Source organism: Chiloscyllium plagiosum, unplaced genomic scaffold, assembly GCF_037043375.1.
Source record: "Chiloscyllium plagiosum isolate Xiang-an unplaced genomic scaffold, Cpla_swu_hap1 HiC_scaffold_44, whole genome shotgun sequence".
NCBI classification, from domain to species: domain Eukaryota; kingdom Metazoa; phylum Chordata; class Chondrichthyes; order Orectolobiformes; family Hemiscylliidae; genus Chiloscyllium; species Chiloscyllium plagiosum.
In genome coordinates this window covers 15,960,964-15,975,191 of record NW_028270182.1, presented here as the reverse complement: position 1 = coordinate 15,975,191, position 14,228 = coordinate 15,960,964, and the positions used below count along the sequence as shown (strand labels likewise).

The following is a 14,228-nucleotide window of genomic DNA, read 5'->3' as shown; positions in this document are numbered from 1 at the left end:
GACTAAGTGTTGCATAATGAGGCAGACTTGATATGGGAGCTTAATGTGAAGGAACCCTGAGGAGGCAGTGACCATAATCTGATTGAATTTACTCTGCAATGTGAGAGGGAGAAGATAGAATCAGAGGTAACGGTATTACAGCTGAATAAAGGCAACGACAGAGGCATGAGGGAGGAGCTGGGGAGAATTGACTGGGAGAGGAGCCAAGCAGAAAAGACAGTGGAACAGCAAAGACATGGTATTCAGGGAGTAATTCAGGAGAAACAACAGAGATTAATCCCGAGGGAAAAGGAGCACGGTACAGGGAGGATGAGGCAACTATGGCTGACTAGGGAAGTCAGGGATAGTATAAGAGCAAAAGAGAAAGCACGTAATGTCGGGAATGGTAGTGGGAAACCAGAGGATTGGGGAGCTTACAAAGACCAACAGAGGGCAACAAAAAAAAAGAAATAAGGAGGGAGAAGATTAAAAATGAGGGTAAGCTAACCAGTAATATAACGGAACACTGTAAGAGCTTCTTTAGATAAAAAAATGGTGAAGAAGAGGCAAAAGTGGACATTGAGCTGCTGGAAATTGATGCAGGAGAAATAGCAATGAGGAACAAAGAAATAGCTGAGGAACTGAATAAATACTTTGTGCCAGTCTTTCTGATGGAAAACACAAGTAATATCCCAAAAATACAAGAACATCGGGTGGGGGGAGCAGAGATGAGTTAAGTGGAAATCACCAAGGAGAAGGTGCTAGAAAAACTGAAAAGACTGAAGGTAGATAAATCCCCTGGACCAGATGGGCTCCACCTTGAAGGAGATAGCTGAAGAGATAGTGGAGGCTTTTGCAGTGATCTATCAGTTATTACCTGAGTTAGGGAGGGTCGCAGAGAACTGGAAAATTCACTAATGTAACACCCCCCCCCACCCCGTTTAAGAAGCAAGCAGGGTAAAAGAGAGGATATTATCGGCCAATTAGCCTGATCTAGTAGTTGGTAAGATTTTAGGGTCCATTGTGAAGGATGAGCTTTCTGAATACTTGGAAGTGCATGACAAAATAGGGCAAAGTCAACATGGTTTCATTAGGGGAAGATCACGTTTGACAAATCTGTTAGAATTCGTTGAGGAGGTAACAAGCATGTTAGACCAAGGAGAGTCAATGGATATTATCTACCTGGTCTTCAAGAAGGCCTTTGGTAAGGTGCCGCACAGGAGGCTACTGAGTAAGATAAGAGCCCATGGTGTCAGAGGCAAGGTACTAGCATTGATAGAAGCTTGGCTGCCTGGCAGAAGGCAGAGAGTGGGGATAAAAGGGGCCTTCTCAGGATTGAAGCTGGTGACTAGTGATGTTCCACAAGGGTCAATGTTGGGACCACAATATTTCACTTTGAACATTAATGTTCTGGATGGAGGAACTGAGGGCATTCTGGTGAAGCTTGCAGACAATACAAAGATAGATAGCATTGAGGAGGCGTGGAGGCTGCAGAAGGATTTGGACAGGTTAGGAGAGTGGGCAAAGAAGTGGCAGATGGAGTACAACGTGGGAAAATGCGAGGTCATGCACTTTGGTAGGAAGAATTCAGACATGGACTATTTTCTCAATGGGGAGAAAATTCAGAATTTGCAAGTTCAAAGGGACTCAGGAGTCCTAGTCCAGGTTTCTGTTATTGTGAACTTACAGGTTGAGTCCGTAGTTAAGAAGGCAAATACAATGTCATTCACCTCGAGAGGGCTCAAATATAAAAACGGGGATGTACTTCTGTGGCTCGGTAAAGCTCTGGTCAGATCATATTTCGTGTATTGTGAGCAATTTTGGGTCCTGTACCTCAGGAAGGATGCACTGGCTCTGGAGCGGGTCCAGAGGAGGTTCATCAGAATGATCCCAGGAATGACAGGCTTAACAAATGAGGAACACTTGAGGACTCTGGGACTAAAATTGATGGAGTTTAGAATGATGAGGGGGGATCTGTTGGAAACTTTCAGAATACTGAACAGCCTGGACAGAGTGGGCATTGGAAAGATGTTTCCATTGGCAGGAGAGATGAGGACCCGAGGGCATAGACTTAGGTAAAGGAAAGACCTTTTAGAACGGAGATACGGAGAAATGTCTTCAGCCAGAGAGTGGGGAATCTATGGAATTCAAGGCTGTGGAGGCCAGGTCATTGAGGCTATTTAAAACTGAGATAGATAAGTTCTTGATTGCCAAAGGGATAAAACGTTATAGTGAGAAAACGAGAGAATAGGGATGTAAAACCTATCAGCCTGAATGGCAGAGCAGACTGATGCATCTAATTGCTGCTCCTATGTCCTGTGGTCTCATGGTGTAAAGGGGAACTGATAGATGTGGAGTTTCTGGATTTCCAGAAGGCATTTGACAAGGTGCCACACAAAAGACTGCTCCATAAGATAAAGAAGCACACTGATCTGGTTCATGTATTAGCATGGATAGAAGATTGATTAACTCTGAGGAAGCAAGGAGTGGGGATAAGTGGGTGTTTTTCTGTTTGGCAAACAGTGGCTAGTGGTGTGCCTCAGGGATCAGTGCTGGGACTGGAATTGTTTCCAATTTACATCGATGGTTTAGAGTTGGGGACCAACTGTAGTGTGTTAAAGTTCACAGGTGACTCTAAGATGAGTGGGACAAAGTGTACAGAGAACACTGAATGTCTGCAGAGGGATATAGATAAGTTCAGTGAGTAAGCAAGTGTCTGGCAGATGGAGTACAATGTGGGGAAGTGTGAGGCGATCCATTTTGGTAGGACGATCAGGAAAATGGATGATTATTTAAATGGTGAATAATTGCAGCATGCTGCTGTGCACAGGGACCTGGGTATACTTGTGCATGAATCACAAAAAGTTGGATTGCAGGTGCAGCAGGTAATGAGGAAGGCGAATGAAATATTGTCCTTCATTGCTAGAGGGATGGAGTTTAAAAACCGGGAGGTTATGCTGCAGCTGTACAGGGTGGTGGGGAGGCCACACCTGAAGTACTATGTGCAGTTTTGGTCTCCTTACTTGAGAAAGGATGTACTGGCACTGGAGGGGGTGCAGAGGAGGATCACAGATGATTTTGGAGTTGAGAGAGTTGGTTTATGAGGAAAGACTAATAGACAGGACTATACTCAATAGAATTTAGAAGAATGAGGGTGGATCTTAAAGAAACATATAAAATGATGATGGGAATAGATAGGATAGAAGCAGGGAGGTAGTTTCCATGGCGGGTGAAACTAGAACAAGGGGGAGTGGCCTCAAAATGAGGGGGAGCAGTTTTTGGACTGAGTTGAGGAGGAACTTCTTCACCCAGAGAGTTGGGAATCTCTGGAATTCCCTGCCCGGGAAGTAGTTGTGGCGTCCTCATTGAATGTTTTTAAGGCAAAGACAGATTTGTGAAGAGTAAAGGAATTAAGGGATACGGTGAGAGGGCGGATAAGTGGAGCTGAGGCCCTGAAAAGATCAGTCATGACCTTATTGAATGGTGGAGCAGGCTCGAGTGGCCAGATGACTCGCTCCTGCTCCTAGTTCTTCTGTTCTCTGAATCACGTCACCACGTTCATTTCAGTCTAGCAGTGTTTGAAATATACTTCGCACAATACAGACAGCAAAGTAGATGATATGATGGGATGTTGCAAACTCTGTTACATTCAATACCTTCAAGTTGCAATGTAATAATATCCAGTCAGAAACCTGCCCTGCCTCTGGGACAAAACGTCCCTGGGTCAGGAAGTGTGGACTGGGCAGGGAAAGGGGATTTTAATCCATCACTGAGTGAGTTTGGAAATCTGTGATGCACATGGACATTTCACCAATAATAGTCCATGTGCCAATGACTTGCCCACTCAGTGAAGCTGGCCACATCAGGTCACAGCCTCTTTGGTCGTCCCCACAGCTTTCTCTCCCACCCAATGTGGGTCTTGTCAGTGACTCTGGAGACATCAATAGAAACGTAAAAAATAGGAGCAGTAGCAGGCCATTCGGCACCTGGAGCATGCTCTGTCATTCAATATGATCAACGCTGATCATTGAGCTCAATTCGCTCATTCCACCATATCCCCTGGTCACATTAGACACAAGAAGGAAATCTAGAATGTACATCAGAGAGAACAATTTAGTGGGATTACGTGAGAGATTTCATGGGATTGTGCGAGAGATGTACTGGGATTGCAAGAGCGATAATAGTATTGTCCGAGAGATAATAGTATTGTGAAAGAAAGATCGTGGGATTGTGCGAAAAGGGATAGTGAGAGTCCGCATGAGCGAGACAGTGAGATTGTGTATGAGACAGAGATAGAGAGTGTGAGAGAGAGAGACAGCAAAAGTGAGTATGAGAGAGAGAATTAGCAAGAGAGAGCAAGATTGTGCATTAACAGGTATGAAAAGATTGTATGAGAGTGAGACATAGTTAGATTGAGTATGAAAGAGACAAGATGAGTTTGCTTCTGTGCGTCACATGTGTGTCTCTTCATGTGTATGACTATTCATGTGTGTTTCTGCGTATGTATCTCTGTGTGTGTCTGTCTCTCTGTGTGCATCTGTCTTTGTGTATCTTTGTCTCTGTGTGTGTCTATCTGTGTATCTGTGTCTCTGTGTGTGTCTGTCTGTGCCTCTGTGTGTATCTGTCTGTGCCCCTGTGTGTGCATGCCTGTGTGCCTGTGTGTCTGTGTGTGTATGTCTGCCTGAGTCTCTGAATTTATATGGATCTGTGTTTGCCCCGTGTCTCAGTGTGTTTCTCTGTATCTGTCTGACTATCTGTGTGTGTGTGATGACATAAGTGTGTAATAGTGTGTCTCTATGTTTGTGTGTCTCTCTCTCTGTCTGTGCCTCTGTGCAATGGGCTGTCTGTTTGGGGGTTGTATCCATTGAAATGTGCTTAAAACCCCTTTATCTGTCTCTCTCTCCACCCCTCTTGTGTTTAAAGTGAACCAACGCTCTTGGTCATGTTGATGTGTGTCTCTGTGTTTGTGAGTGTGTGTGTGTCTATGTCAGTCCAAAATGGCACACTTATTTTTCTGGAGGGATGGTTGAATGAAAGAATTAAAAAGTGATGAACCAATTTCTCTGATTCTGTGTCTGTCCCTCTTGTGTTTAAAGTGTTACAATGCCACCCTCTGCTGGCCTCCCTGTGCCATGAAAAAGCGGTGGTATTTTTCAGGTACAGTTTGTTCCTGTCTGCTCTTCATTCTATTATTTCTAAACTGAAGTCCCTGTTCACAGTTCAAATCAGTCCAAAAAATAGTGAATGAAATTACAGATAGATACATATAGATTGTTTTATCTTTCTGAGTGTGGATAAAACTTCAGCTTATTTCTGCAAAAACTTTCAGTTCATTTTCTTAATAAACTTGTGCAATCACACAAACCGTCCACAATAAAGAGAAATCAGGTTACTGATCCCTAAACAAACTGCCACATTGATTCTGAGGTCTGCAAGTTCATGCCATATGCAAATTACTATTTGTGCAAAATATTTGCTCTTCGTGTCTTTTTTAAATCTCTCTCCTCTCATCTTAAAAGTGTGCTCCATTCTCTTGAAATACCCCCTAGGGAAAGGACAACTGCCGTTGACTCTATCTATACCTCTTATTATTTTATAAACTTCTACCAACTCGTCTCTCAACCTCCAGTGGAAAAAGATCCGAGACTTTCCAGAATTTTTTACAGCTCAAATCTTCCTTTCTCGGCAACATCCTGGTAAATCTCTTCTGGACCCTCTCCAGCTTAATAATATCTTTCCTATAACGGGGCGGTGGCCGTTTCGAAGCTCTAGTTTTGGAACTATATTTTAAGCTTTTGTGGGCCTGATATTTTAACCCTCGCTCACCCCCTCTCCACAGAAGCTTTTGGAAACACTCAGCTATTATTTGAGTTTCCAGTGTAAGCAGTATCTAGCTGTTTGAACATAAGAAGTCCTGTGCATTTCCCATGGCCAACCCACCCAGTCTGCACATCCCTGGGCACTGTGGACAATAATGTTAAATGTTTTCATCCTTCAGAGGTTGCTAAAACTTTAGTCATGTCCTGTCTTATAGCACTGAAGTAATTCATGTTGGTATTTCAGGAGGTGGCTGCTGCCTTATTACAGGATGATGAAAGGAGAATACAGGATCCAGTGGGAGATTTCTCTGAAAAATCCCAGTTTCATTCCTCCAGACAGTGGCTTCTGATTCCTCCTCCTGGCCGCCAGAGGGAACCGCTGTGCCTTGCCTCAGTGCACCCCCACCACCCCGCCCCAGTTATAGTTTGCCTCCTCCCGCTTCCACCTTGTCATTCTGAACACATTGTGTGACATCACCACGCAGCCACCAATACAACAGAGAGCCCATTGCACAGGGACACAGACACAGACAGACACACAAACACAGAGACACGCACTAAGATAAACTGGGATAGGCAGTCTTTCTCTCCTTCACACACGCACACACACACACACAGACAGCAACATATATGGATACAGAGACGCATCGAGTGTTGGTGCATGTGTGTGACTATTTGTTCATGTGTGTGCATGTGTTAGAGTGCTTCAGGTAAACCCCACAATGTCATCAGGTAGGGAATTCCAAGATTTTGTCCCAATGACAGTGAAGGAACAGCAATATATTTCCATGTCAGGATGGTGAGGGGATTGGAGGGGATTATTGTCTGTCAGACCTCAGTGTGAGTCAGTCAAGGATGAGTGAAGGGTCAGACAGAGGTCAGTGAGGAGTCAGAGACAGTGAGGGTCATTCACACTTCAGTCCGAGGTTAGCCAGGGCTACCTCAGGGGTCAGGCAGAGGTCAGTGAGGCTGAAATCATGGATCCGTTGAGGATTGGTCAGGGGTCAGACTCCAGATCAGAAGGTTGTGTGTTCAGTTCAGGTCAGGTCAGCCTCAGGAGAAATGACGGTCTGTCCTTTGCTGAGGCACCCTGCAGTCCTCTGGAGTCAGCATTGAGTTCATTGATGTTCATGTTGTGACCCTAGTTTGTTTGCTCTTTGCGCACATTTCCTTTTGTCCTGTCTTGTTGCCTTCCCCACAATTACACAACTATTCTGGGGGCTTTTTCCAGTTCTCTCTTTATTGTGTTTTTGTTGCTCTGTTGCCCCATTGCCTGAGACCTTGGAAGCCAACCTTTTCTGAGCTCTGCTTCATGTGGAAAACAAAGCAAGCAGCAGAGTAGCAGGTAATGTGAGGAGTGGACTAAAAGGAAAAGATAGTGTAGGTGAAAACTGGTTGGAAATTCGAGAACAAGGGGCATAGTATAAAATTAGGGCTAGACTGTGCAGGAGAGATGTTAAGATGCACTTCTATTCACAAAGGATAGGAGACGTTTGAAAGTCTCTTCCACAAATGGCAGTGACTGCTCGATCAGCTGGTAATTCTAAATCTGAGATCGATAGGTTTCTGTTAAATCACAGTGTAAGGTATACGGGCCAAAGACAGGTATAAAGAATAAGGCCACTGCTCAGTCATGATCCTATTGAATGTCAGAACAAGCCGAAAGGGTTGAATGGCCTCCTCCTGCTCCTGTATTCCGGGGCAAGTCCTTGGGGTGTGTCAATGTGTGTGGGCGGGGGGAGGAGTGGTTCAGGGGTGCAGACATGGATTGGTTATGCTCCATTGCCCCTCGTGTGCAGGGCCAGGTGGATTCACCATGGGAAATGTGGGTACACAGGGATGGGGTAGGAGGGCTGTGTGATGGTGGGTTGCTCTTCGCAGGGTTTGGGTAGACTCAATGTTCCAAACAGTCTCTTCCTGCACCGTAGGGACTCTGTGATTGGACAGAAACAACAGCAATTAGAAAGAGAGGAATGTTTGATGGACCTCTGAAAGAGTCTCCTTAAGAATAATAACAAAGCATATCATATGGGATTCCATCATCTGAAATATTTTATTTTTATCAGAACACGTTTCTTAACTTGCTTGATATGTAGAAGCTAATAATGATCAGAGAAGAAAAAAATGGTGGATGTTCCACCTGCTTGTGGGGAAGGGGTGGGGTGGGGGAAGGGTAAAGTGTGGTGTAATGAAACCCTTATACACAACCCGATTTCAAATCTCAGCTCTTGCCCTTTCCCCTTTACTCTTTGACCTATGTAGATCCTTATTACTTTCCTTCCCTTGCCCCAAGACACCACTTGCCTTTACCTGCTGCTCGTTGTTCCATCTGTAGCTTCAGTCCTCTAACTGCTTTCCATCTTTTGCTCATCCTTCTGATCTATTCAGTGCTATCTCCACCTCTTAAATAATTTCTGGGTGTGTTATTATCTCATTGCAATCATTGGCTAATATTTTATAAGTCAATTACCTTTGTCAAAGGAAAATGCTTTCCGTGAATGGATCTATACGGATTGGTACCAGGTGGATCTCATTGACGACGAAATCCTTGTATGGGGCTGTTAACCTGGGGCCAATCATGGAGTGCTGGCTGACGGATAGAAACAGAAGATTCAGAGCCTCCTCACTCATGGACTGACTCGGAGCTGGCTGCCCACAGCAAGTGCACTGTGCACATGTAGATAAAAGCAGTTATTTCAGAATCACAATTATTTTACCTTCTACAATGCTACCTGCACCAGTCCAACACAGCGTTCCTCAGCAGCACCTCACTTTTCCATCCCTCAAACTGGCTACTGGAGATATTTGCTAATGTTGAGTTAATATTTCAATACATCGCCCATCATTTGGAAACACTGGGATCTGCATTAGGACACTCTCTTCTGTTCTATTTGTTAATTATGATGTTGATTTATGTAAAAGAACATTTCACTGCTTTCTTGACCTGCTGCCTAAATTTGGACTGTGTTGCCCCATAAATAAATGCATTTGTGCAACAGCTTAAATTCACCAACATAACTCCAACTTGTTCAAATATGTGGAAAGGATCATTGCCGTCGCTGGGATCAGTTCCAGGAATAATATTGTAAATGAAATTGATCACATATACGGACCACAAAATTACAAAGCTGCCAGAAATGGTAAAAAGTAAAATTATTGATCTCCTTCTGCTCTCCATCTCTGGGTCACTGCGCTTCTCTCCCATGCTCTGACCCCTCAGTCCCTTACGTACTCGACTGGCCATTAGAATGTGTCTGACTGTCAGAGCGTTGAGCAGCAGAATTAGAACGAATGGCAGCAATGGGCAAAAAACTGTATTGAACCATTTCAATCCCATCCAGCTGGGCTCACTATAATAACTCGGCTTTGAAATACAGAGCCATGGCAGGTTGTGAAGTATTACATACGGTTCATATCTAAAATAGAAAGGAACATGTATTAAACACATCAGGGTGCAGGTTATTGATAGAACTACAATTGCATTTCCCTTTGTGCAATATTTAGTTTTCAGTTTCTGGCAACAAATCATAACAAATCGATCGAAGCTGAAAGTGACCGTGAACCAAACAGAGCAGGAGGTGGCTGCTGTTGACAAGACGTAGATTATACTGCACACAGGAGTCAAATCCAAGAAAGATAATGGGAAATAATAAGCATTGATGTGCCTCAGTATAACCTCAGCGATAAGAACCATCAGGTCTGATGCTGCCATCGCCACCAGATAGCAAGTGGTGCAGGAGGATAGACCACACCTTCCCTGAGACAGGATCACGAGTGCCACTAAATTTACTGTGGGGACAGAAGAGAAAATGTTTGAATCAAACATATTGTCTCAGTACATTTTGGTCCACTGCTGTCCCACCTGCAAAAAAAAGACATAACTTTTAATTAGAACAGATGTTTAAGTATGACGTTTATAATTTTAGTTCATTTTAGACATGCCCATTCTCAGCTTTAACAAACAAAATGTTAATGTGATGAGCCTTACTTCACTTCCTGGATGCTGTTTGATATCTTAATAAGTTTAAGTGATATTACTAACCTCAAATTTAACGAGCTTTGCAGTTCTAACATTTATCAGCCCGTTGTGGGAAAACAGGAAGCTGAAGGAAGGCAAACCCAGCATCAGTCAAAATGTAAGAACCCTTCTTATCAGTCTGGACAAAGGGGAATGATTTTCTTTGACTTCCACAACTCACCCACTTTAGAGGTGTGAGGAACTAAGCTCCCCAATGTTACAGACCGAATCCCATCTGGTTGCATCTGTGATCATGCTGGGATTTGGCCAAATTAAGTCTGGTCAGACACACTTACATTTGGACACTTTCTGCCCAATATTCCAATCCTCATTCCACCACGTTACCCCATTCCAATCACACTTCTGGACCATGAGCTGTGCAGCCACATGCAGAGGAACACTCTAATGGAAAAAGTCTGAATAATGGGATGATCTCTGGCATGAAAGGATTATCTTATGGATGAAGGTTAAACAAGTTAGGAACCTTCTCACTGGAGTTTAGAAGAATAAGAGGGGCTGAAAATGTGTTGCTGGAAAAGCGCAGCAGGTCAGGCAGCATCCAAGGAGCAGGAGAATCGACGTTTCGGGCATGAGCCCTTCTTCAGGAAGGGCTCATGCCCGAAACATCGATTCTCCTGCTCCTTGGATGCTGCATTTTCCAGCAATACATTTTCAGCTCTGATCTCCAGTACCTGCAGTCCTCACTTTCTCCAAGAATGAGAAGGGGTCTCATTGAAAGATATAGGATGCTTCAGGATAAATACTGAGAGGATGTGTCTCCCTCTCATGGAAGAGTCTAGGACCAGAAGACAAAGTATTAAAATAAAGGGGCACAAGTTTGAGACTGAGATGAGGAGGAATCTCTCCTCTCAGAGGGTTCTGAGTCATTCAAACTCTTTGCCACAGTGAGCTGTACAGGCAAAGTCCACGCATATACTTAAAACAGAGATCTAAAGGTCCTTGGTCAGTCAGGGAATCGAGAAGAACAGGGAAAGGGCAGGGAAGTGGATGTGAGGGATGTTGCATCAGCTATGCTCCTGTTGAAAGGTGGAGCGGGCTTGAGTGACTGATTTCTTTTGATCTAAATACATGGAAATTATATCAGAGATTCCCTGATGCCTCATCCACAAATGACACCTCTGGTTATTTAGCTGGAAATCCTTGACAATGAAAGAAAATACTCAGAGAGCTAGGAATCTAATTTTTCTAAAAAAAACTTGTATATGCAGATAAATGGTAACACACAGCTTGTCAGGTGACGCCAGTCGGGAGAAAAACCGAGTGAAGTTGCCAGGTTGATGAAATTTATATCTGAACTGGTTCACACCAGGAATGAGCTGGTTTTCAACATTTATCGAGTCAGAGGGGATATTTATAAAGGAGAGGTTCACAATTCGGTAGACCTGTGAATGATTCTATTGTAAGGTGAATGAGGTGAAAGAGCTAGACAATGGGCCAGCGGTAATGTGGATGTTTTAATCAGGAAAAGAGTGTGTCTTGTGAGGACGCTGCTCAGGTCACTGTCAATTTGATGAGCAAAGCCACAGGGATCCTAGAGATTATGGGGCAGCCCATTAATTACGTGTCAAAGTGGAATCGCCAACTCCAGCAGGAAATCCCATCAGCTCCACTCTCTGTTGGAGCAGCACAGTAAAATGTGACAATACAGAGCCGATGTTGTTGAGATGGCCAGTTCAACAGCATTGGAGACCAAGAACAGAGAGGTCAGACGGGGAGGGAGTCACGACTAGTCTCTTGGAGAGAGAGGGTGAAAGGAGAGCGTAGTTTAAGGTCCGATTAGGTGAAGCCTTTTACGAAAATTGTGAAGGTGCAAGGCATTCTGCCACACGCAGTGACCTCAGTCGGCCAAGGGGACAAGGTGCAGCTGGCCCTCTGTGTGAGCTGGGTGTCTTATTTGGGTGGAAGTGATGATGGGGCAGGAGTGCAGGATGAGGTGGGGCGATGAAGCGACTGAAAACAAAACCAGGGCTGTTTGAACACATTCAGTTTTGTAAAACGGTCACCAGACACGTAATGTTACCTCTGCTGTCAGAGGTTCTCTAGTAATTTCTGTTTCTGATTAGATAATATCATTTTTTCTTTCACAGATTGAAATGGGAGCATTCTCTGCTGTAAATGCAAAGTTAAAAACCACATGACACCAGGATATAGTCCAAAGATTTATTTGGAAGCACTAACTTTTGGAGCGCTGTTCCTTTGGCTACCTGATGAGAGAGCAGCACTCCGAAAGCTAGTGCTTTCAAATAAACCTGTTGGACTATAACCTTGTGTTGTGTGATTTTTAACTTTGTTCACCCCAGTCCAACACTCGACACCTCCACATCGTAAATATAATGATTCAGATAGATGCTGAATCTATGCCTAGAATACACATCATTGTACTAAACCCTACCACACAAACTGTAATCAGAACCCCACTTGTATCTGAGGCAATAAATCAAAGCTCCAGAGTTAAATCAGACCACTCAACGTTTTGAAAAATGGTGATAAAAGTGATCCGGTACCTGAATAAAGGTCTGTACGCAGTATCAATCCCCACAGTAAAACCAGGGGCAGCATATTTACACAGTTTCTGTGTAAAACCACTTACCTGGAACATCAATGAGGGCCAGGATCACGTAATATATCTTGTTGATATTGTGAGTAATTCCATGCATTTTCAGACTGCACTGCTCTGCCTCGATGAGGAACCTGACTGAATTAAACTTGGAGTTCATGAAGCCTGTTATCTATACTCTCTGTAAATCTCCACAGGGACATTAGGATTGCAATATCTTCACAGCTTTTTTTTTTACAGTATGTGTAAACAAATTCTGGCAACCATTACCTTTGTAATCATTAAAAACATGGAAATAGAGAAAACACACCGGATCATCAACTCCACACTCACAGGAATCCGATTCACGAGAGAGGAAGAAAAGGACAATCAACTCCCATTCCTAGACGTGATGGTACAGAGAACACCAAATGGAGAATTCACCACTAAGGTACACAGGAAAGTCACACACACAGACCAAGTCCTGAACTATGAAAGCAACCACCCCAATACACACAAATGAAGTTGCACCAAGACACTATTCAAAAGGGCCACAACACACTGCAGCACACCAGAACTGCAAAAAGAGGAAGAGGAACACCTATACAAGGTGTTCGCCAAAAACGGATATCCTCGCAATTTCATCAACAGGTGCCTAAGGGAAAGACAACGGGACGAGGACATGCCGCAACCCAAAGGACTAGCCACACTACCATACATCAAGAGCATTTCCGAACTGACAGCCAGACTACTGCGACCCCTAGGACTCATAACAACACACAAACCAACAGCCACACTCAGACAACAACTCACCAGAACGAAGGACCCGATACCCAGCATGAGCAAAACTTATGTAGTGTACAAATTCCCATGCAAGGACTGCACAAAACACTATATAGGACAAACAGGAAGCTACCTTATAACTCTCAATCGCCCCAATTGAACCTTCACGCCTCATCTTTACATAGGTCGCCCTCTTCCATTTAACAAGGGATTCCAATCCCTTATTAAACCACAGCTCCCTCACACGACCCTTTCCTCCCTGCCTGACAGGTACATACTTATCAAGGACACTCAATAGTTGCTCCTTGAACAAGCTCCACATATCAATTGTGCCCATGCCTTGAAGCTGACTTTTCCAAGCCACGCATCCTAGGTCATGCCTCACTGCATCATAATTTCCCTGGCCCCAGCTATAACTCTTGCCCTGCAGTGCACGCTTATCCCTCTCCATCACTAGAGTAAAAGTCACCGAATTGTGGTCACTGTCCCCAAAGTGCTCACCTACCTCCAATTCTAACACCTGGCCTGGTTCGTTACCCAGAACCAAATCCAGTATGGCCTCACCTCTTGTTGGCCTGTCTACATATTGTTTCAGGAAACCCTCCTGCACACATTGGACAAACACCGACCCATCTAACGAACTCGAGCTATAGTTTTCCCAGTCAATATCTGGAAAGTTAAAGTCCCCCATAACAACCACCCTATTACTTTCACTCTTCTCCTGATGAAATCTCTAGGACTATTAGGAGGCCTGTAGAAAACTCCTAACAGGGTGAGCTCACCTTTCCTATTCCTAACCTCAGCCCAAACTACCTCAGATGGCTAGTCTTCATCCATCGTCCTTTCCACCGCTGTAATACTATCTTTGACAAGCAATGCCACACCTCCCCCTCTTTTACCCCCACCTCTGACCCTACTAAAACATTTAAACCCTGGAACCTGCAACAGCCAATCCTGTCCCTGTTCTCCCCATGTCTCCGTAATAGCCACAACATCGAAATCCCAGGTTGCAAGTTCACCTACCTTATTTCGTATACTTCTTGCATTGAAGTATACACACTTTAAGCCACTT

General features: G+C 44.1%; 1 protein-coding gene across 1 annotated transcript; it reads right to left on the bottom strand.

Moving 5' to 3' along the window:
* Positions 1–8,709: 8,709 nt before the first annotated feature.
* On the bottom strand, positions 8,710–12,554 carry LOC148137317 (putative G protein-coupled receptor 139). Its single transcript, XM_087982868.1, has 2 exons — positions 12,428–12,554; positions 8,710–9,587 (listed from the first exon to the last, which is right to left on the bottom strand). Exons 1-2 carry the CDS (start codon positions 12,552–12,554, stop codon positions 8,710–8,712), a joined length of 1,005 nt encoding a protein of 334 aa, XP_087838994.1.
* Positions 12,555–14,228: the final 1,674 nt, after the last annotated feature.

What these genes read in the sequence shown, in the direction of transcription:
- LOC148137317 (XM_087982868.1), bottom strand. Translation starts at nt 12,554, where the DNA reads ATGAACTCCAAGTTTAATTCAGTCAGGTTCCTCATCGAGGCAGAGCAG. An exon ending in GGCCCTCATTGATGTTCCAG is followed by an intron (nt 9,588 to 12,427) that starts GTAAGTGGTTTT and finishes CTGTCCCCACAG; the next exon opens with TAAATTTAGTGGCACTCGTG.